General features: G+C 46.0%; 1 protein-coding gene across 1 annotated transcript in view; it reads right to left on the bottom strand.

Annotated features, from left to right (window-relative positions):
• The window catches only part of KIF7 (kinesin family member 7), a 383,648-nt gene that overhangs the window by 219,307 nt on the left and 143,401 nt on the right, over positions 1-20,940 (bottom strand). Inside the window, exon 8 of the mRNA XM_069222691.1 lies at positions 12,672-12,802. Within this exon, the coding sequence (XP_069078792.1) occupies positions 12,672-12,802 (131 nt within the window). The remainder of the gene's footprint in view (positions 1-12,671; positions 12,803-20,940) is intronic.

Below are 20,940 nucleotides of genomic sequence, written 5' to 3'. Positions count from 1 at the left end.
AGGGTTCAGTTCTTGGTCCAAGGTAGCCCACCGTTGGGGGTTCAGAGCAACCCCAAAGTCACCACACCAGCAGCTCAGGGCCGGTCAGGTGCAGAGTTCAAAGTGGTGCCCAAAACACATAGGCTAGAATGGAGAGAAGGGGGTGCCCCGGTTCCGGTCTGCTTGCAGGTAAGTACCCGCGTCTTCGGAGGGCAGACCAGGGGGGTTTTGTAGGGCACCGGGGGGGACACAAGTCCACACAGAAATTTCACCCTCAGCAGCACGGGGGCGGCCGGGTGCAGTGTAGAAACAAGCGTCGGGTTTGCAATGTTAGTCTATGAGAGATCTCGGGATCTCTTCAGCGCTGCAGGCAGGCAAGGGGGGGGTTCCTCGGGGAAACCTCCACTTGGGCAAGGGAGAGGGACTCCTGGGGGTCACTTCTCCAGTGAAAGTCCGGTCCTTCAGGTCCTGGGGGCTGCGGGTGCAGGGTCTCTCCCAGGTGTCGGGACTTAGGATTCAAAGAGTCGCGGTCAGGGGAAGCCTCGGGATTCCCTCTGCAGGCGGCGCTGTGGGGGCTCAGGGGGGACAGGTTTTTGTACTCACAGTCTTAGAGTAGTCCTGGGGTCCCTCCTGAGGTGTTGGATCTCCACCAGCCGAGTCGGGGTCGCCGGGTGCAGTGTTGCAAGTCTCACGCTTCTTGCGGGGAGCTTGCAGGGTTCTTTCAAGGCTGCTGGAAACAAAGTTGCAGCCTTTCTTGGAGCAGGTCCGCTGTCCTCGGAAGTTTCTTGTCTTTTCGAAGCAGGGGCAGTCCTCAGAGGATGTCGAGGTCGCTGGTCCCTTTGGAAGGCGTCGCTGGAGCAGGATCTTTGGAAGGCAGGAGACAGGCCGGTGAGTTTCTGGAGCCAAGGCAGTTGTCGTCTTCTGGTCTTCCTCTGCAGGGGTTTTCAGCTAGGCAGTCCTTCTTCTTGTAGTTGCAGGAATCTAATTTTCTAGGGTTCAGGGTAGCCCTTAAATACTAAATTTAAGGGCGTGTTTAGGTCTCGGGGGTTAGTAGCCAATGGCTACTAGCCCTGAGGGTGGGTACACCCTCTTTGTGCCTCCTCCCAAGGGGAGGGGGTCACAATCCTAACCCTATTGGGGGGATCCTCCATCTGCAAGATGGAGGATTTCTCAAAGTTAGAGTCACTTCAGCTCAGGACACCTTAGGGGCTGTCCTGACTGGCCAGTGACTCCTCCTTGTTGCTTTCTTTGTTCCCTCCAGCCTTGCCGCCAAAAGTGGGGGCCGTGGCCGGAGGGGCGGGCAACTCCACTAAGCTGGAGTGCCCTGCTGGGCTGTGACAAAGAGGTGAGCCTTTGAGGCTCACCGCCAGGTGTTACAGCTCCTGCCTGGGGGAGGTGTTAGCATCTCCACCCAGTGCAGGCTTTGTTACTGGCCTCAGAGTGACAAAGGCACTCTCCCCATGGGGCCAGCAACATGTCTCTAGTGTGGCAGGCTGCTGGAACTAGTCAGCCTACACAGACAGTCGGTTAAGTTTCAGGGGGCACCTCTAAGGTGCCCTCTGTGGTGTATTTTACAATAAAATGTACACTGGCATCAGTGTGCATTTATTGTGCTGAGAAGTTTGATACCAAACTTCCCAGTTTTCAGTGTAGCCATTATGGTGCTGTGGAGTTCGTGTTTGACAGACTCCCAGACCATATACTCTTATGGCTACCCTGCACTTACAATGTCTAAGGTTTTGTTTAGACACTGTAGGGGTACCATGCTCATGCACTGGTACCCTCACCTATGGTATAGTGCACCCTGCCTTAGGGCTGTAAGGCCTGCTAGAGGGGTGTCTTACCTATACTGCATAGGCAGTGAGAGGCTGGCATGGCACCCTGAGGGGAGTGCCATGTCGACTTACTCGTTTTGTCCTCACTAGCACACACAAGCTGGCAAGCAGTGTGTCTGTGCTGAGTGAGAGGTCTCCAGGGTGGCATAAGACATGCTGCAGCCCTTAGAGACCTTCCTTGGCATCAGGGCCCTTGGTACTAGAAGTACCAGTTACAAGGGACTTATCTGGATGCCAGGGTCTGCCAATTGTGGATACAAAAGTACAGGTTAGGGAAAGAACACTGGTGCTGGGGCCTGGTTAGCAGGCCTCAGCACACTTTCAATTGTAAACATAGCATCAGCAAAGGCAAAAAGTCAGGGGGCAACCATGCCAAGGAGGCATTTCCTTACATATGTGCTGCTGTATCAGAAGCATCAAGTGCACTTATGGAGTTGTTGGATATTGCTTGTCCCTCATTTACAATCTCTACCCCTTTTTTACGATGTTCTTCTGGTAGGTATTGTAAAAGTTCCCCCATTGCATCCAAGTGAGCTCTGTTATATCTGGAAAGTATGGCTTGAGCATTAGCGAGTCACCAATGATTGGCTGCTTGAGCTGCTACTCTTTTCCCTGCAGCATCTACTTTTTCACTTTCCTTGTCAGGAGAAGGTGTGTCTCCTGTTGACTGGCTATTAGCTCTTTTTCTTGCAGTAGATGCCACAATAGAGTCTGGAGGATGTTGTGCTTTTATATATAGAGGATCAGTGGGTGCAGCTTTGCACTTTTTATCAACTCTAGGAGTGATAATCCTTGCTTTAACAGGTTCTTTAAATATTTCTTCTGCATGTCTGATCATTCCTGGGGGCATTGGAAGAAATTGGCTTTCTTTATGTGTTGCACCAAGGATGTCAAATAAGAAATCCTCCTCTATCGGGTCAGTGTACATACTTACATTGTGATATGCTGCTGCTCTTGCTATCACTTGTTGGTATCATGTAGAATCCTCAGGAGGCGAGGGTCTAGCTGGGTAAAGATCTGGATCATTTGGTGTAATGGGATCCGGACTGCAATCATCTCATGGGTCTTGCTCTTCTAATTCATTCCTTATATCCTGCGACTCAGTAGGTGGTGAAGTAGATGGTGTGAACCCTATGTGAGTGGGAGATGTTGGTGTAGTATGTTGTAGAGAAGTAAGTAAAGGTAGAAATGTAGAAGTATGAGAAGAAGTCTTTTCTTTGGCAGTCTTCTTCGGAGGTGCAGAGGAATCAAGACTTTCTTCAAAAGTTAATTTCCTCTTTAGAGGTGGCAGAGGTGATGTTATAATCCGCCATGTTCCTTGTTGAATTTGAAGTTGGCACTGACTAGCGTCCATAACTTTCAAAATTGGTTCCACTTGTGGTGTAGGGTTTGTTAAAGACTGTTCAGAGTCACTGAGGTCTTTTGGTGTTTTTTCAGTTCTGAAGCTTTTCTTCGGGTGGAACATTTTCGGTGCCGAAATTGTAGCTTTTTCTTTTTCGGTGTTGAAGCGGTCGGTACCGAAATAACGTACAATTTTTGTTTTGTCGAGGCCAAAATGGAGCAAGTGGAGGTCGATGCCGAAGACTTGTCTTTGGATTTTTTCGGTGCTGAGCTGGTATGCGGGCCATCCGAATAAGTTTCTTGGCTCAGACTATGGTTGTAAAGTTTGACTCTCGATGTCCGACTGCACATCAGAGTTCGAATCTTGAACGGAGAAGATCCCCTCTTGTTCCACATCTTCTTGAGCGTGCTCGTTTCCAAAGATGTCCAGTGTACCTTCTGTCTGTCAAGAGGCCATTTTCGTCTGACGAGCCCTTCGTTCTCTAAGTGTCTTCTTTGACCGAAAAGAATGGCACGCTTCGCAGGTCTGATCGTTGTGGTCTGGTGAAAGACACAAATTACACACCTGGTGTTGATCGGTGTGTGGAAACTTCGAATGGCATAGAGGGCAAAACCGAAATGGAGTATGCTCCGTCAGGGCTGCATTGTTCGATACCACGAGGAAGAGGGAGGCCCAAGGAGGGCCCGACCAGGCCATTTTGACGCAAAAGGTCAGAAAAATGGGATTCTGAGTGTAGAAAGAGGAACCGAAAGTTGAATATTAAGGAATATGCGTTCGGAGACAATACCGACGTTGATAGAAAGACAGAAAGAATACTGATTTAGACTGTTTGGAGCTGAGAACTCAGAGCAAAAGGAACACATGTCCGAACCCAACGGCGGAGAAAAGAAATCTAACAAAGGAATTGATGCCCATGCGCAGTATTACCGAGAGGAGAAGTCACTCGAGTCTGTGACTCTAAACATTTCTTTGAACAAAAACAAATTGTAATACTCCGAACCAAACACTAGATGGGGAGCTTATGCACAGCATGTGTATCTAAAACTACACATGCCATTGAACGCAATGTTACTAGTTATCATTCGAAGAGTCACAAAACTTTCCGTAACTGACAGCAGCTTCTCTGCACAGACCACCAACAATTGGCACTTATAAATATAAATAAGGAAAGTGAGAGATCAGCTTTCATTCCATAAAGTGGTAAATAGCTGGCTGGCTCCCCCAGTCCTCCCACCCCCAGCTCACAAATGGTCGGGCCTATTCTACCCCAAACTCTGGGAAGAGATCCAAAACGTACCTTGATACAGATTTAGCAGTCATGATCCACAGTGCAAAGCCGCACAGCTCAGATGTGACTGTCAGACCAGTTAACTTTTATACACATGACTGCGTTGGACACAGCATATTTGCCGACCCATTATCAGGAATGGTCTTGCTTGTTCATTTCAGCTCCTTAACACTGTGCTGAATTCCACACTGTGTTTCGTGTGAGATTCACATGGCGTTACCTAGTGTATAGTTTCTAGAAATACCGTGGTCACACTTCACATACTCGGTATCTTGACCAACTTGTCTATGATTCTGCATTGACCTTTCCGTCAACGACAGAACTGCTCAGGCAAAATCTGGCATGAACCAAATTGAAGATGGAGACAAACTCAAAACTCTGGCTTGCATCAACACTAACAATGCATGCAGGCACACAAGCAACAGCCCGCTTTCTGGAGCATTCTTCTAAGTTACAAATAAAAACCCACAGGAAAGCTCCATATCTCATAAGGCAATCATCGACTCAAACTCTAATGTGCCCTAAATTGAACAGGTTACTCAGACATTCAAGCCAACACTGACCAAATCGAACACAGGAAAATGAGTCTGAGCACACAGTTGGTCAAAACACTGCTACTCCATGAACAAGGGGGTACATGTTCATTCATTCATTTATATTACTAAAGAGACCTACTCCTTCTTACGCCTCCACGTAATCTGTGCATATGAACCACATCAAGATTAAATCCCTTCTGACACTAGACTAACACTTTCTACACAGGACACAGAGTACAATTATGGGCCCTTTGGACTATGCATGCTAGCTCCGACATGAAAAAGGCAGCCAAAGTAACTTTACATTCATGTCTCAGCTTCCACCAGATAACTCCAGGCAATCAGGAATAAAAGCAGCTGTTTACAACTAAAATGAACAAGGCCAACACAGCACTACGAAGCCAAACTACTGGTAGCAACACTTTATACACATTTCAATTCACTACAATACAATGTGTTATCTGGTAAGATCAACGTCTTTTGTTGTTCGGTGCAAATCTGCATGTCCTTGACGTTCGAATTTATTGAGCGGTATAGGACAATTCAACTGTTTCTGGGAGCAGTAGGGCAACAAAAGTTACATAGAACAAAAGGAGGCTTCTCTTAACTTGATTCAATTTCATTTTCCAAAACCTTTAAGGTATTGGTGACAAATATTTGTGGATCATGATGGCTATTTGGTCTTGAATGATGATTCCCTTATTACAGGGAGTGCAGAATTATTAGGCAAATGAGTATGTTGACCACATCATCCTCTTTATGCATGTTGTCTTACTCCAAGCTGTATAGGCTCGAAAGCCTACTACCAATTAAGCATATTAGGTGATGTGCATCTCTGTAATGAGAAGGGGTGTGGTCTAATGACATCAACACCCTATATCAGGTGTGCATAATTATTAGGCAACTTCCTTTCCTTTGGCAAAATGGGTCAAAAGAAGGACTTGACAGGCTCAGAAAAGTCAAAAATAGTGAGATATCTTGCAGAGGGATGCAGCACTCTTAAAATTGCAAAGCATCTGAAGCGTGATCATCGAACAATCAAGCGTTTCATTCAAAATAGTCAACAGGGTCGCAAGAAGCGTGTGGAAAAACCAAGGCGCAAAATGACTGCCCATGAACTGAGAAAAGTCAAGCGTGCAGCTGCCACGATGCCACTTGCCACCAGTTTGGCCATATTTCAGAGCTGCAACATCACTGGAGTGCCCAAAAGCACAAGGTGTGCAATACTCAGAGACATGGCCAAGGTAAGAAAGGCTGAAAGACGACCACCACTTAACAAGACACACAAGCTGAAACGTCAAGACTGGGCCAATAAATATCTCAAGACTGATTTTTCTAAGGTTTTATGGACTGATGAAATGAGAGTGAGTCTTGATGGGCCAGATGGATGGGCCCGTGGCTGGATTGGTAAAGGGCAGAGAGCTCCAGTCCGACTCAGACGCCAGCAAGGTGGAGGTGGAGTACTGGTTTGGGCTGGTATCATCAAAGATGAGCTTGTGGGGCCTTTTCGGGTTGAGGATGGAGTCAAGCTCAACTCCCAGTCCTACTGCCAGTTCCTGGAAGACACCTTCTTCAAGCAGTGGTACAGGAAGAAGTCTGCATCCTTCAAGAAAAACATGATTTTCATGCAGGACAATGCTCCATCACACGCGTCCAAGTACTCCACAGCGTGGCTGGCAAGAAAGGGTATAAAAGAAGGAAATCTAATGACATGGCCTCCTTGTTCACCTGATCTGAACCCCATTGAGAACCTGTGGTCCATCATCAAATGTGAGATTTACAAGGAGGGAAAACAGTACACCTCTCTGAACAGTGTCTGGGAGGCTGTGGTTGCTGCTGCACGCATTGTTGATGGTGAACAGATCAAAACACTGACAGAATCCATGGATGGCAGGCTTTTGAGTGTCCTTGCAAAGAAAGGTGGCTATATTGGTCACTGATTTGTTTTTGTTTTGTTTTTGAATGTCAGAAATGTATATTTGTGAATGTTGAGATGTTATATTGGTTTCACTGGTAATAATAAATAATTGAAATGGGTATATATTTTTTTTTGTTAAGTTGCCTAATAATTATGCACAGTAATAGTCACCTGCACACACAGATATCCCCCTAACATAGCTAAAACTAAAAACAAACTAAAAACTACTTCCAAAAATATTCAGCTTTGATATTAATGAGTTTTTTGGGTTCATTGAGAACATGGTTGTTGTTCAATAATAAAATTAATCCTCAAAAATACAACTTGCCTAATAATTCTGCACTCCCTGTATTACTGGCAGTTGACACGTTTTTCAACATCTATATTAATTAAAAGGAAGTGCCCTGTAGGGACCCTTGCACTAAACTAATTGTTTGTGCTGTCTGTGTTGTGTTTAAGTACACGGGCATTGCTCTAACTAAATGCCCTGTCCAGAAACATCCATTTGTATGTCACAACACTAATGCATTTTCACAATATCACACAAAATGTTACTAAAGAAGTAACTTTATTATCAATCCCCCTCACCCCCCGTCCCCTCTCCTCAGTGCCTTGAGACCCTCATGGGTGAGTAGTTCACTTTACAAATTCCTGATTGATTGAAAGTAGGGACCACCTTGTTTCAAAGATAGTGTGAATGCTATCCACTTTTCAGTGCTTCTTTAAGTTTTGAAAATTAAAGAGTAATTGCACGACAAAAATGAAGTAATGCTGCCCTCTAGTGGTCCAAAATACAACACTCATTGTTGCTTAACTAACAATCAATGAAGATCATTTGAGAAAAGCATCTTTGGTTTCTGGAGGGGCGACAGAACGTTAGTAAACAGTACCTTGGCAGTCACAGCTCCTCCATAACACCACAAACAAAACAAGTGAAAAACCAAGGGCAACACACTTTTGAAACAAGTCTCTCTTACCGCTCAACAACTTTCTGAAAACCGTACACAACTAGCTCACCAAAGCCCTCTATGGAGTAGGTTCCCTGAAAATTATCTGCCACCATAAATCAGACATGCAAAATAGGTCACAGAGAGAACTTGCTAAAGTGAGCAAGAATTAGAGGCATCCCCAGCCAGTACTTGATTCGATGCACCAAGAACTTTAAGGAGAACTTGGGTATGGTTACCATTCTCCCTCAGTAATGGGCTCATGTCTGGAAAGCCTGAGGATTTGCCTTGCAGATTCACCTGGAAGACAAGGATGGCTTATCTGCCTACACAAGGAGATGGAGGAAGTGACCAGATTAGAAGATGGAATAGGGACCAGCTGACTGAAAGGATCATCATGCGTGAAACTCAAGAAACAGAACAAGGTCACTGCATCTTGATACACAGAACAAGTATTTACAGATGAGTCAAGGAGCTGCTTTCAGTATATGACAAAGACAAACCTGGGTTGCGCATGTATCTACCTCTTTGTTAGCTCCAAGGGGACCAAGAGACAGTCACGCCATAACCCTCAATATGAGCACCTGTCCCACTGGTGAGAAGTAGTCATCGTGAACCTGGTTCAATTGAAATCATCACTCAAACGCTTCTGATTCCAGATATAAAAGTGTCATTAATAACCTCAGTGGTAACTGGTAATCATAGTGCCTGCTGTAATACCAGAGTAAAATCGTGAACATGACCCAATGGTTTCCAAGATACAGGCCCTGTACTCTTAAAGGTACACTTGGGGAAAACTGCTGGCCTTGTCTCACAATTCTACCACTGGTGCCGTCCACAGAATACAGCTCCACCGTTAACCGGGCTCCAGTCACTGGACCATGCCATTTCCACCAAGCAACGGTGAGCAGTCAATGGGCCACCAAGGAAACTTCGGTGCACCCAAGGTTTTTCTTGTGTGTGGGCACCTTGTTGTTTAAGTGGTGGTTTTTTTGTTCAAACATCTATATTATTTTTTAGGTTTTATTCATTTAATCCACGAAGTTGGGCTATTTTAAGGGCACCACCATTCATGCCGAATATTTATTTGTGGGTACCACGGGTGACTACTTCACAGAAAAAGCTGGATACCAATATCCCGGTCTCCATCCAGACAATGACCCCCATCTTTTACTGAGGAACTGAACACTTAAAAAAGACCCAAGTTGACCAAAGCATCCTCCATCATTTACCAACAACTATAGGGCTCAATTCTAGAGCCAGGGAGGTACACAAATGTATAGAAATGAAGGTACAGTAGGCAGAACTTTTTGTTTTTATATGATGAACATTGGGGTTCACTGAGAGCTATCAACAGTCTGAGTATTTTAAGCTCCTTCACCTTCTGGTAGAAGTCCTGACTGCTCGCTATGCTAAAGAGTGTATTAAGAGTTTCTCTTGGTTATCCAATTTGGAGTGCAACAGTACTGTGGACCTGGGGCAAAATGGTAAATAATCTTAGTCACACATCGTAAGGCACAGTAACCACTCTAAACGCACGATCCCAAGAAAAAGATTGCATTCATGACACAGATGTCGACAGTACACTTGTAATTACCAGCATAATGCCAGGACAGCAACAGAGAAGCGATGGGTGCCGTAGACATCCATAACATGAAAAAACTGACACCATTTTGTCAGGAACAGCACTATTCCAGGGAGGAGCACCATCATGTCATGGATGTCTGACATACATGTGGAACTGCAATCATTGTGCCAGAGTTAGTATTTTAAGAGGGATACGCATCATCGTCCCATGGATGCTCCCACTGAGCCAGCAATTATCAATTTATGCTAGAACCGGAGTTCACTGGGAGCGCATTATAGCAGGGATACACACATTTTGTCAAGAATCAGCCCCTCATTATATAGGGCCTGCATCCTCCCAGTTGTGGGCCCTATGCCCAAACACCCTCAGATCCATGCCAGTGCATCCAGACACACGAACACACAGCAATTATCACAGAGCCCCACTCAAGACCCGTTCAACTTCTGCTACAGGTCACTCACCTTGTGAGTGGTTGCACAAGCACTTACCTACTTGTCAGGCCATCCTGACTGGATTTCCCACAACAAGGCTAACCCTCCAACACACATACAGTGTGTCATGGGGTAGGGCTGAATAATGCACGGTTAATCACAAGCTTAGTGTGACACAGGGTCTCACGATAGCTTTGAAGTAATAAAGCAGAGTACTCAAAGGTTGTAGGGCCTATTTTCTGGTCCCACTTCTGCACTCAAAACTCATGCAACGTGTGTAAGTATTATGGGCTAGTATGAAGATCCTATCCATCAACTTTTTATTTTTGTAATCGTTTTCATTAGCATTTCAACAACTGCAGCCAACGCACAACATTATTGGAAGTGCCAGGCACTGACAAACAACAGAGTACCTTAATGTCTTCGCACATTGGGGGTTATTCCAACTTTGGAGGAGGTGTTAATCTGTCCCAAAAGTGACGGAAAAGTGACGGATTTACCACCAGCCGTATTACGAGTCCATTATATCCTATGGAACTCGGAATACGGCTGGTGGTATATCCGTCACTTTACCGTCACTTTTGGGACGGATTAACACTCCTCCAAAGTTAGAATAACCCCCATTATGTGTCAATTCCAGTTGTATCTCCTGCTATCTTGTGTATATCAATACTTGTTTCTCAATATTATGTAGAAACATTGAAATCAGGGTTTATGTGCCCAGAATTACACACCCTACCCCCCCCGCTTCCATACACAGTTGGAATTTAGCCATAAATAATAATCTAAACAAGGATACACAAGTAGTACATTACGTGACCCGCATATGTGGAGTGTTTCAGGACAGTGTTCCTTTTCGTCTGCTGATACTATTACAGTCAGGGCTACCACTCACATAACAAGCAGATCCTATACTCAAGTGTGCATGTATCCTCCAATAGCACCGTCAACGTCATTGCCCCCATGAAAGCAGACCATCTGCCACCCTATTGTAACATCTAGTCGGTCGCATATGCACCACCTCTGACCCTGCCCAATCTACCAAGTCATTCCTCCAAGCCCGTATCGTGGGGGGTCTAGCACTCAACCAATGAACAATTACACGATGTTTAGCTACTGTCAACCCCAACACTATGAACCTCCTGCTCAACTTTTTCTTGGGATTCTCCGAAGTAAACCCAGCAGGCACTGTGAGCTCACAGGGCACCACCCACGCCGTTACTGATCTGATATGGGCTTACACCTCCAACCAGGAGATTGCAATAACCGAGCAATGCCATACAACAAAGGAAACCAGCGTCTGCACTGCCACATGTAGGGCACATGGATGTCCTCTTGGGTAGATAGCTTGGAGTCTTTACCAAAAAGAAGGCCATGTGAACGTAATTATATTCTATCAGTTTAAATTGTGCGTTGATAGAGACGACCCTTAGCACGCCATGAACGTTTCCCCATTCCTTAGTTGCAATGGTCTCATCACTAGCCCGCTGCATGCCTCTTCAACTTGGGGTGGTGCTACATACTGATCCGCTTGCAAAGCTCTGTACAGGTGAATTACCCGATTACGTTTCCCAGCCAGGGATAGCACTGCAGTCACTTTCTGTGTTGGTTTTAGGGGCCTCGGGAAAGGATGGCCATAGGTGTCTTGCAGTGGCAGCTACCTTTGCATACTGCAAAAATTGGCCATGTCCAAGCCCGAATGACTCAAAGGCCGCCTGCATGGTTATGAAACAGTCTCCTGGGTATAAGTCAGATAATATAATAAAGACATTCTCTTGCCATTTATCTGTCATCATAGTCTGAACGATCTGGGCAAAGGAACACAATATCCATATATCTAGACCTGGAGCACATGGTGCCCATTGTATCACTCGTCTCACAGGTCTGTCCTACCGGTGGCATGTCAGCCTAGTCTTGTGGGGTAATGTGTCTGAGATATTTCTGCCCCTCATCAGGCGCTCATCCAACTGGTATCTGTCGTGGGAGCCAGCTAGGAGTGATCTCTCCCAGTTATCCTCACTATCTAGACAGTGAACTGCATGCTGGAGATGGGCAATAAGATAAAAGCGCTCAAAGTCAGGAGCCTCCATACCCCCATAGTCCCATTCTCTCTTATGTGCAGCTTCCCAGCCCATGAGGGCTGCACTAAAAACCTATTTAATTCCCTAAGACCCAATGAGGGATCTAGTCATCAAGATCTTGCCCTGTAACTGAAGAAAATGTTACATCACAATAAAATTCATTAATTTAAAATAAGATAAATGTTAAAAACCAACAAGTTCAGCTTTGCCTGCTATATTATGGCAATTGGAACTACCTTATCAGGTTGCTTTCTGGCTTTTACAATGATGCAGTTCTGAGAAAATGCTATTAAATCAAGAGCTTTACTCACATATAAACGAAAAGTATAAATGCTGAAAAGGGAGCACAGAGCTACAAAGGCACTCGCCACAGGAACGCTTGTTAATAAAAAAACAAAGAAAAATATCAAAAACCAATGTATTTTACAGGCATCGGATTCCAAAACTGTGTTAGTCTTTTTAGAGGGGCATTTAAAAAAAAGTTGGTAAATATTTTCTTCAAGTATCAGGACTACACAAGTTGACAGTTATATTCTGAAAGTTATAAACACAAATGAAAATCTTGAGTTGAGAAATGACAAAATATTTGCAAACATTCTCACATCCTTTGCCTGGAAGAGACCATTTTGCCACTTTAAAACGTATGCATATCTAGTAATAAGCTTACTGCAATGTTTTTGTGAACACAAAATTACATAAAATCATGCTTAAGCTAGATGTACATACATTTGCACAGTTCTTCGGGTAACTTAGTAGCAGCATCCTTATCATCGATTTGTTCAAAGCCAGTTTGAATAAGCTCAAAATTTGTCTCAGGATGGTTAATGTCCCCATCTGCATAGATCAGGATGGCATTCCTGAAAGCACAAAAAAACTCACACTACTCAATATTTATCCATGTGCATTAAAGCTATTGCAGCTCTTACAATTATTACCCAAATAGCATTAAGGTAAACACTCGGGTGGAGTGGCAGGTACAAAAATATAATTACTTTCAGTAACAATATTTCTGATGGATACATGACCTTCCAGCATATTCCTCACCTTATGAATTATCCTTACAAGCTTCAGGCTAGTTCAAATAACCTTTCCTCTAGTAATAGTTATCCAGCTTCAGCCACACAACTGGCTCTGAGCATTATGACACTTGTAGGAAGTTGGCTCTGTATGTGCTATTTCAAAGTAAGGAATAGCATGCACAGAGTCCAAGGGTTCCCCTTAGAGGTAAAATAGTGGTAAAAATAGATAATACTAATGCTCTATTTTGTGGTAGTGTGGTCGAGCAGTAGGCTTATCCAAGGAGTAGTGTTAAGCATTTGTTGTACATACACAAGGCAATAAATGAGGTACACACACTCAGAGACAAATCCAGCCAATAGGTTTTTATATAGAAAAATATCTTTTCTTAGTTGAGCTAAAGACAGCAATATCATCAAGATAAGCTGTGCTAAAGGACTCCAAGCCAGCAAGGACTTGATTCACCAACCTTTGGAAGGTGGCAGGGGCATTCTTTAAACCAAAGGGCATAACAGTAAACTGATAATGCCCATCAGGTGTGGAGAATGCTGTCTTTTCTTTTGCTCCAGGTGCCATTTTTATTTGCCAGTACCCTGCTGTCAAGTCAAAGGTACTTAGAAATTTGGCAGCACCTAATTTATCAATGAGCTCATCAGCTCTTGGAATTGGATGGGCATCTGTCTTGGTGACAGAATTGAGCCCTCTGTAGTCCACACAAAACCTCATCTCTTTCTTTCCATCTTTGGTGTGAGGTTTGGGGACTAAGACCACTGGGCTAGCCCAGGGGCTGTCAGAGCGCTCAATTACTCCCAATTCTAGCATCTTGTGGACTTCCACCTTGATGCTTTCCTTAACATGGTCAGACTGTCTAAAGATTTTGTTCTTGACAGGCATGCTGTCTCCTGTGTCCACATCATGGGTACACAGGTGTGTCTGACCAGGGGTTAAGGAGAAGAGTTCAGGAAACTGTTGTAGGACTCTCCTACAATCAGCTTGCTGTTGGCCAGAGAGGGTGTCTGAGTAGATCACTCCATCTACTGTACCATCTTTTGGGTCTGATGACAGAAGATCAGGGAGAGGTTCACTCTCTGCCTCCTGATCCTCATCTGTTACCATCAACAGATTGACATCAGCCCTGTCGTGGAAGAGTTTAAGGCGGTTTACATGGATCACCCTCTTGGGGCTCCTGCTTGTGCCCAGGTCCACCAAGTAGGTGACCTGACTCTTCCTCTCTAGAACTGGGTAAGGGCCACTCCATTTGTCCTGGAGTGCCCTGGGAGCCACAGGCTCCAGAACCCAGACTTTCTGCCCTGGTTGGAACTCAACCAGTGCAGCCTTTTGGTCATACCAAAACTTCTGGAGCTGTTGGCTGGCCTCAAGGTTTTTGGTTGCCTTTTCCATGTACTCGGCCATTCTGGAGCGAAGGCCAAGTACATAGTCCACTATGTCCTGTTTAGGCTCATGGAGAGGTCTCTCCCAGCCTTCTTTAACAAGGGCAAGTGGTCCCCTTACAGGATGACCAAACAGAAGTTCAAAGGGTGAGAATCCTACTCCCTTCTGTGGCACCTCTCTGTAAGCGAAAAGCAGACATGGCAAGAGGACATCCCATCTCCTTTTGAGCTTTTCTGGGAGCCCCATGATCATGCCTTTTAATGTCTTGTTGAATCTCTCAACCAAGCCATTAGTTTGTGGATGGTATGGTGTAGTGAATTTATAAGTCACTCCACACTCATTCCACATGTGCTTTAGGTATGCTGACATGAAGTTGGTACCTCTGTCAGACACCACCTCCTTAGGGAAACCCACTCTGGTAAAGATACCAATGAGGGCCTTGGCTACTGCAGGGGCAGTAGTCGACCTAAGGGGAATAGCTTCAGGATACCTGGTAGCATGATCCACTACTACCAGGATATACATATTTCCTGAGGCTGTGGGAGGTTCCAGTGGACCAACTATGTCCACACCCACTCTTTCAAAGGGAACCCCCACCACTGGAAGTGGAATGAGGGGGGCCTTTGGAAGCCCACCTGTCTTACCACTGGCTTGACAGGTGGGGCAGGAGAGGCAAAACTCCTTAACCATGTTGGACATATTGGGCCAGTAGAAGTGGTTGACTAACCTCTCCCACGTCTTGGTTTGTCCCAAATGTCCAGCAAGGGGAATGTCATGGGCCAATGTTAGGATGAACTTCCTGAACAGCTGAGGCACTACCACTCTCCTAGTGGCACCAGGTTTGGGGTCTCTGGCCTCAGTGTACAGGAGTCCATCTTCCCAATAGACCCTATGCGTTCCATTTTTCTTGCCTTTGGACTCTTCAGCAGCTTGCTGCCTAAGGCCTTCAAGAGAGGGACAGGTTTCTTGTCCCTTACACAGCTCCTCCCTTGAGGGTCCCCCTGGGCCTAAGAGCTCAACCTGATAAGGTTCAAGCTCCAAAGGCTCAGTTCCCTCAGAGGGCAGAACTTCTTCCTGAGAAGAGAGGTTCCCTTTCTTTTGCTGTGCTGCAGTTGGTTTCCCAACTGACTTTCCTGTTCTCTTGGTAGGCTGGGCCATTCTTCCAGACTCCAGCTCTACTTGTTCACCCTGTGCCTTGCACTGTGCTCTTGTTTTCACACACACCAGTTCAGGGATACCCAGCATTGCTGCATGGGTTTTTAGCTCTACTTCAGCCCATGCTGAGGACTCCAGGTAATTTCCAAGCAGACAGTCCACTGGGATATTTGAGGAGACCACCACCTGTTTCAGGCCATTGACCCCTCCCCATTCTAAAGTAACCATTGCCATGGGATGTACTTTTCTCTGATTGTCAGCGTTGGTGACTGTGTAAGTTTTTCCAGTCAGGTATTGGCCAGGGGAAACCAGTTTCTCTGTCACCATGGTGACACTGGCACCTGTATCCCTCAGGCCCTCTATTCTAGTCCCATTAATTAAGAGTTGCTGTCTGTATTTTTGCATGTTAGGCGGCCAGACAGCTAGTGTGGCTAAATCCACCCCACCCTCAGAAACTAGAGTAGCTTCAGTGTGGACCCTGATTTGCTCTGGGCACACTGTTGATCCCACTTGGAGACTAGCCATACCAGTGTTACCTGGATGGGAGTTTGGGGTGGAACCTTTCTTGGGACAGGCCTTGTCTCCAGTTTGGTGTCCATGCTGTTTACAGCTATGACACCAGGCCTTTTTGGGATCAAAGTTTTTACCCTTGTACCCATTGTTTTGTGAAGAGGCTCTGGGCCCACCCTCCTGTGCAGGTTTTTGGGGGCCTGTAGAAGACTCTTGACTATTTTTAGTTTTGGTTGTCTCATCACCCTTCCCCTGGGGAGTCTTTGTGACCCCTTTCTTTTGGTCACCCCCTGTTGAAGTCTTGGACACCCTTGTCTTGACCCAATGGTCCGCCTTCTTTCCCAATTCTTGGGGAGAAATTGGTCCTAGGTCTACCAGATGCTGATGCAGTTTATCATTGAAACAATTACTTAACAGGTGTTCTTTCACAAATAAATTGTACAGCCCATCATAATTACTTACACCACTGCCTTGAATCCAACCATCTAGTGTTTTCACTGAGTAGTCTACAAAGTCAACCCAGGTCTGGCTCGAGGATTTTTGAGCCCCCCTGAATCTAATCCTATACTCCTCAGTGGAGAATCCAAAGCCCTCAATCAGGGTACCCTTCATGAGGTCATAAGATTCTGCATCTTGTCCAGAGAGTGTGAGGAGTCTATCCCTACACTTTCCTGTGAACATTTCCCAAAGGAGAGCACCCCAGTGAGATCTGTTCACTTTTCTGGTTACACAAGCCCTCTCAAAAGCTGTGAACCATTTGGTGATGTCATCACCATCTTCATATTTAGTTACAATCCCTTTAGGGATTTTCAACATGTCAGGAGAATCTCTGACCCTATTTATGTTGCTGCCACCATTGATGGGTCCTAGGCCCATCTCTTGTCTTTCCCTCTCTATGGCTAGGATCTGTCTTTCCAAAGCCAATCTTTTGGCCATCCTGGCTAACTGGATGTCCTCTTCACTGGGGCTATCCTCAGTGATTTCAGAGGTGTTGGTCTCTCCTGTGAGGGAACCAGCATCTCTGACTATTATTTTTGGAGTCAGGGTTTGAGGGACCCTGTTCTCCCTAGATAGGACTGGTAGGGGGGAATTGTCCTCCAAGTCACTATCCTCTTCCTCTGAGTTGCCACCCTCAGAGGGGTTGGCCTTTTCAAACTCTGCCAAAAGCTCCTGGAGCTGTATTTTGGTAGGTTTGGGGCCCATTGTTATTTTCTTTATTTTACAGAGTGACCTTAGCTCCCTCATCTTAAGATGGAGGTAAGGTGTGGTGTCGAGTTCCACCACAGTCACATCTGTGCTAGACATTTTGCTTCTAAAAGTTGGAATACTTTTTAAGAATCTACAACTGGTTCTAGAATCTAATTCAAACTTTTACAAACTTTTAAACTCTAAAAGAAATGCTAAACAGGATCTAACACAAGGCCCTAGCAGGTCTTTTAAGAATTTAGAAAACTTTTCAAATTGCAAAAATCAATTTCTAATGACAATTTTGGAATTTGTCGTGTGATCAGGTATTGGCTGAGTAGTCCAGCAAATGCAAAGTCTTGTACCCCACCGCTGATCCACCAATGTAGGAAGTTGGCTCTGTATGTGCTATTTCAAAGTAAGGAATAGCATGCACAGAGTCCAAGGGTTCCCCTTAGAGGTAAAATAGTGGTAAAAATAGATAATACTAATGCTCTATTTTGTGGTAGTGTGGTCGAGCAGTAGGCTTATCCAAGGAGTAGTGTTAAGCATTTGTTGTACATACACAAGGCAATAAATGAGGTACACACACTCAGAGACAAATCCAGCCAATAGGTTTTTATATAGAAAAATATCTTTTCTTAGTTTATTTTAAGAACCACAGGTTCAAATTCTACATGTAATATCTCATTCGAAAGGTATTGCAGGTAAGTACATTAGGAACTTTGAATCATTTCAATTGCATGTATACTTTTCAAGTTATTCACAAATAGCTACTTTAAAAGTGGACACTTAGTGCAATTTTCACAGTTCCTGGGGGAGGTAAGTTTTTGTTAGTTTTACCAGGTAAGTAGGACACTTACAGGGTTCAGTTCTTGGTCCAAGGTAGCCCACCGTTGGGGGTTCAGAGCAACCCCAAAGTCACCACACCAGCAGCTCAGGGCCGGTCAGGTGCAGAGTTCAAAGTGGTGCCCAAAACACATAGGATAGAATGGAGAGAAGGGGGTGCCCCGGTTCCGGTCTGCTTGCAGGTAAGTACCCGCGTCTTCGGAGGGCAGACCAGGGGGGTTTTGTAGGGCACCGGGGGGGACACAAGCCCACACAGAAATTTCACCCTCAGCGGCGCGGGGGCGGCCGGGTGCAGTGTAGAAACAAGCGTCGGGTTCGCAATGTTAGTCTATGAGAGATCTCGGGATCTCTTCAGCGCTGCAGGCAGGCAAGGGGGGGATTCCTCGGGGAAACCTCCACTTGGGCAAGGGAGAGGGACTCCTGGGGGTCACTTCTCCAGTGAATGTCCGGTCCTTCAGGTCCTGGGGGCTGCGGGTGCAGGGTCTCTCCCAGGCGTCGGGACTTTAGGTTCAAAGAGTCGCGGTCAGGGGAAGCCTCGGGATTCCCTCTGCAGGCGGCGCTGTGGGGGCTCAGGGGGGACAGGTTTTGGTACTCACAGTATCAGAGTAGTCCTGGGGTCCCTCCTGAGGTGTTGGATCGCCACCAGCCGAGTCGGGGTCGCCGGGTGCAGTGTGGCAAGTCTCACGCTTCTTGCGGGGAGCTTGCAGGGTTCTTTAAAGCTGCTGGAAACAAAGTTGCAGCTTTTCTTGGAGCAGGTCCGCTGTCCTCGGGAGTTTCTTGTCTTTTCGAAGCAGGGGCAGTCCTCAGAGGAAGTCGAGGTCGCTGGTCCCTTTGGAAGGCGTCGCTGGAGCAGGATCTTTGGAAGGCAGGAGACAGGCCGGTGAGTTTCTGGAGCCAAGGCAGTTGTCGTCTTCTGGTCTTCCGCTGCAGGGGTTTTCAGCTGGGCAGTCCTTCTTCTTGTAGTTGCAGGAATCTAATTTTCTAGGGTTCAGGGTAGCCCTTAAATACTAAATTTAAGGGCGTGTTTAGGTCTGGGGGGTTAGTAGCCAATGGCTACTAGCCCTGAGGGTGGGTACACCCTCTTTGTGCCTCCTCCCAAGGGGAGGGGGTCACAATCCTAACCCTATTGGGGGAATCCTCCATCTGCAAGATGGAGGATTTCTAAAAGTCAGAGTCACCTCAGCTCAGGACACCTTAGGGGCTGTCCTGACTGGCCAGTGACTCCTCCTTGTTTTTCTCATTATTTTCTCCGGCCTTGCCGCCAAAAGTGGGGCCTGGCCGGAGGGGGCGGGCAACTCCACTAGCTGGAGTGTCCTGCTGGGTTGGCACAAAGGAGGTGAGCCTTTGAGGCTCACCGCCAGGTGTGACAATTCCTGCCTGGGAGAGGTGTTAGCATCTCCACCCAGTGCAGGCTTTGTTACTGGCCTCAGAGTGACAAAGGCACTCTCCCCATGGGGCCAGCAACATGTCTCGGTTTGTGGCAGGCTGCTAAAACTAGTCAGCCTACACAGATAGTCGGTTAAGTTTCAGGGGGCACCTCTAAGGTGCCCTCTGTGGTGTATTTTACAATAAAATGCACACTGGCATTAGTGTGCATTTATTGTGCTGAGAAGTTTGATACCAAACTTCCCAGTTTTCAGTGTAGCCATTATGGTGCTGTGGAGTTCGTGTTTGACAAACTCCCAGACCATATACTCTTATGGCTACCCTGCACTTACAATGTCTAAGGTTTTGTTTAGACACTGTAGGGGTACCATGCTCATGCACTGGTACCCTCACCTATGGTATAGTGCACCCTGCCTTAGGGCTGTAAGGCCTGCTAGAGGGGTGTCTTACCTATACTGCATAGGCAGTGAGAGGCTGGCATGGCACCCTGAGGGGAGTGCCATGTCGACTTACTCGGTTTGTCCTCACTAGCACACACAAGCTGGCAAGCAGTGTGTCTGTGCTGAGTGAGAGGTCTCCAGGGTGGCATAAGACATGCTGCAGCCCTTAGAGACCTTCCTTGGCATCAGGGCCCTTGGTACTAGAAGTACCAGTTACAAGGGACTTATCTGGATGCCAGGGTCTGCCAATTGTGGATACAAAAGTACAGGTTAGGGAAAGAACACTGGTGCTGGGGCCTGGTTAGCAGGCCTCAGCACACTTTCAATTGTAAACATAGCATCAGCAAAGGCAAAAAGTCAGGGGGCAACCATGCCAAGGAGGCATTTCCTTACAACACTGAAATGTATTAAGCAGGAAATGGTGCCCTGGCTTCAGTTCCTGGTAATTTTTCTGAATCCCATCAACACACAGAGAGAAACTAAGAGAGCAATGAGAGTGATAATTATAGCACATAACTTGTTTATAACACTAGTCATGGCGCTATCTCACAAGGGAGCAGACAGGACATGAGGGGTAACTTCGAGATGATTAGGCATGGATATGATGGTTTTGTATCCACCAGCAATAGTGTTACTAAAGACAAGTAAACTTTTACTATGATGGATACATCCTCCCACAGATTCCTCACCTTACGAATGAGGATCACAGTAATACCTCCCAGGGAGGTAGGAATGAGTAGTACAAGTTAACCAAAAATATCAAGCAGCAAAGCTCAGGTAAGGAACCCATCACTGCATACCAGAGATGTGAGACAATGGTGCTTTGAAAAAATATGTACAGATGATTATGTAGCTGTCCAATAGATTTTAGCAATCAGGAAGCCTCTTGAAAGGACTTAGGAGGATGCCATGACCGGAGTGGAATGGGCAGAAATGTTGAACAGGTGTAGGAAAGTGCCCTTTTTTAACATGGTTACCCCCACCTTTTGCCTCATATTTGATGCAACTGTGACTGAACTGCACTGGGTTCTTGCTAACCAGGTCCCCAGTGCCAGATCTCT

This window comes from Pleurodeles waltl, chromosome 3_1 (genome assembly GCF_031143425.1).
Source record: "Pleurodeles waltl isolate 20211129_DDA chromosome 3_1, aPleWal1.hap1.20221129, whole genome shotgun sequence".
Lineage (NCBI taxonomy): Eukaryota > Metazoa > Chordata > Amphibia > Caudata > Salamandridae > Pleurodeles > Pleurodeles waltl.
The sequence above is the reverse complement of the archived record's forward strand: the minus strand, read 5'-3'. Positions and strand labels throughout refer to the sequence as shown.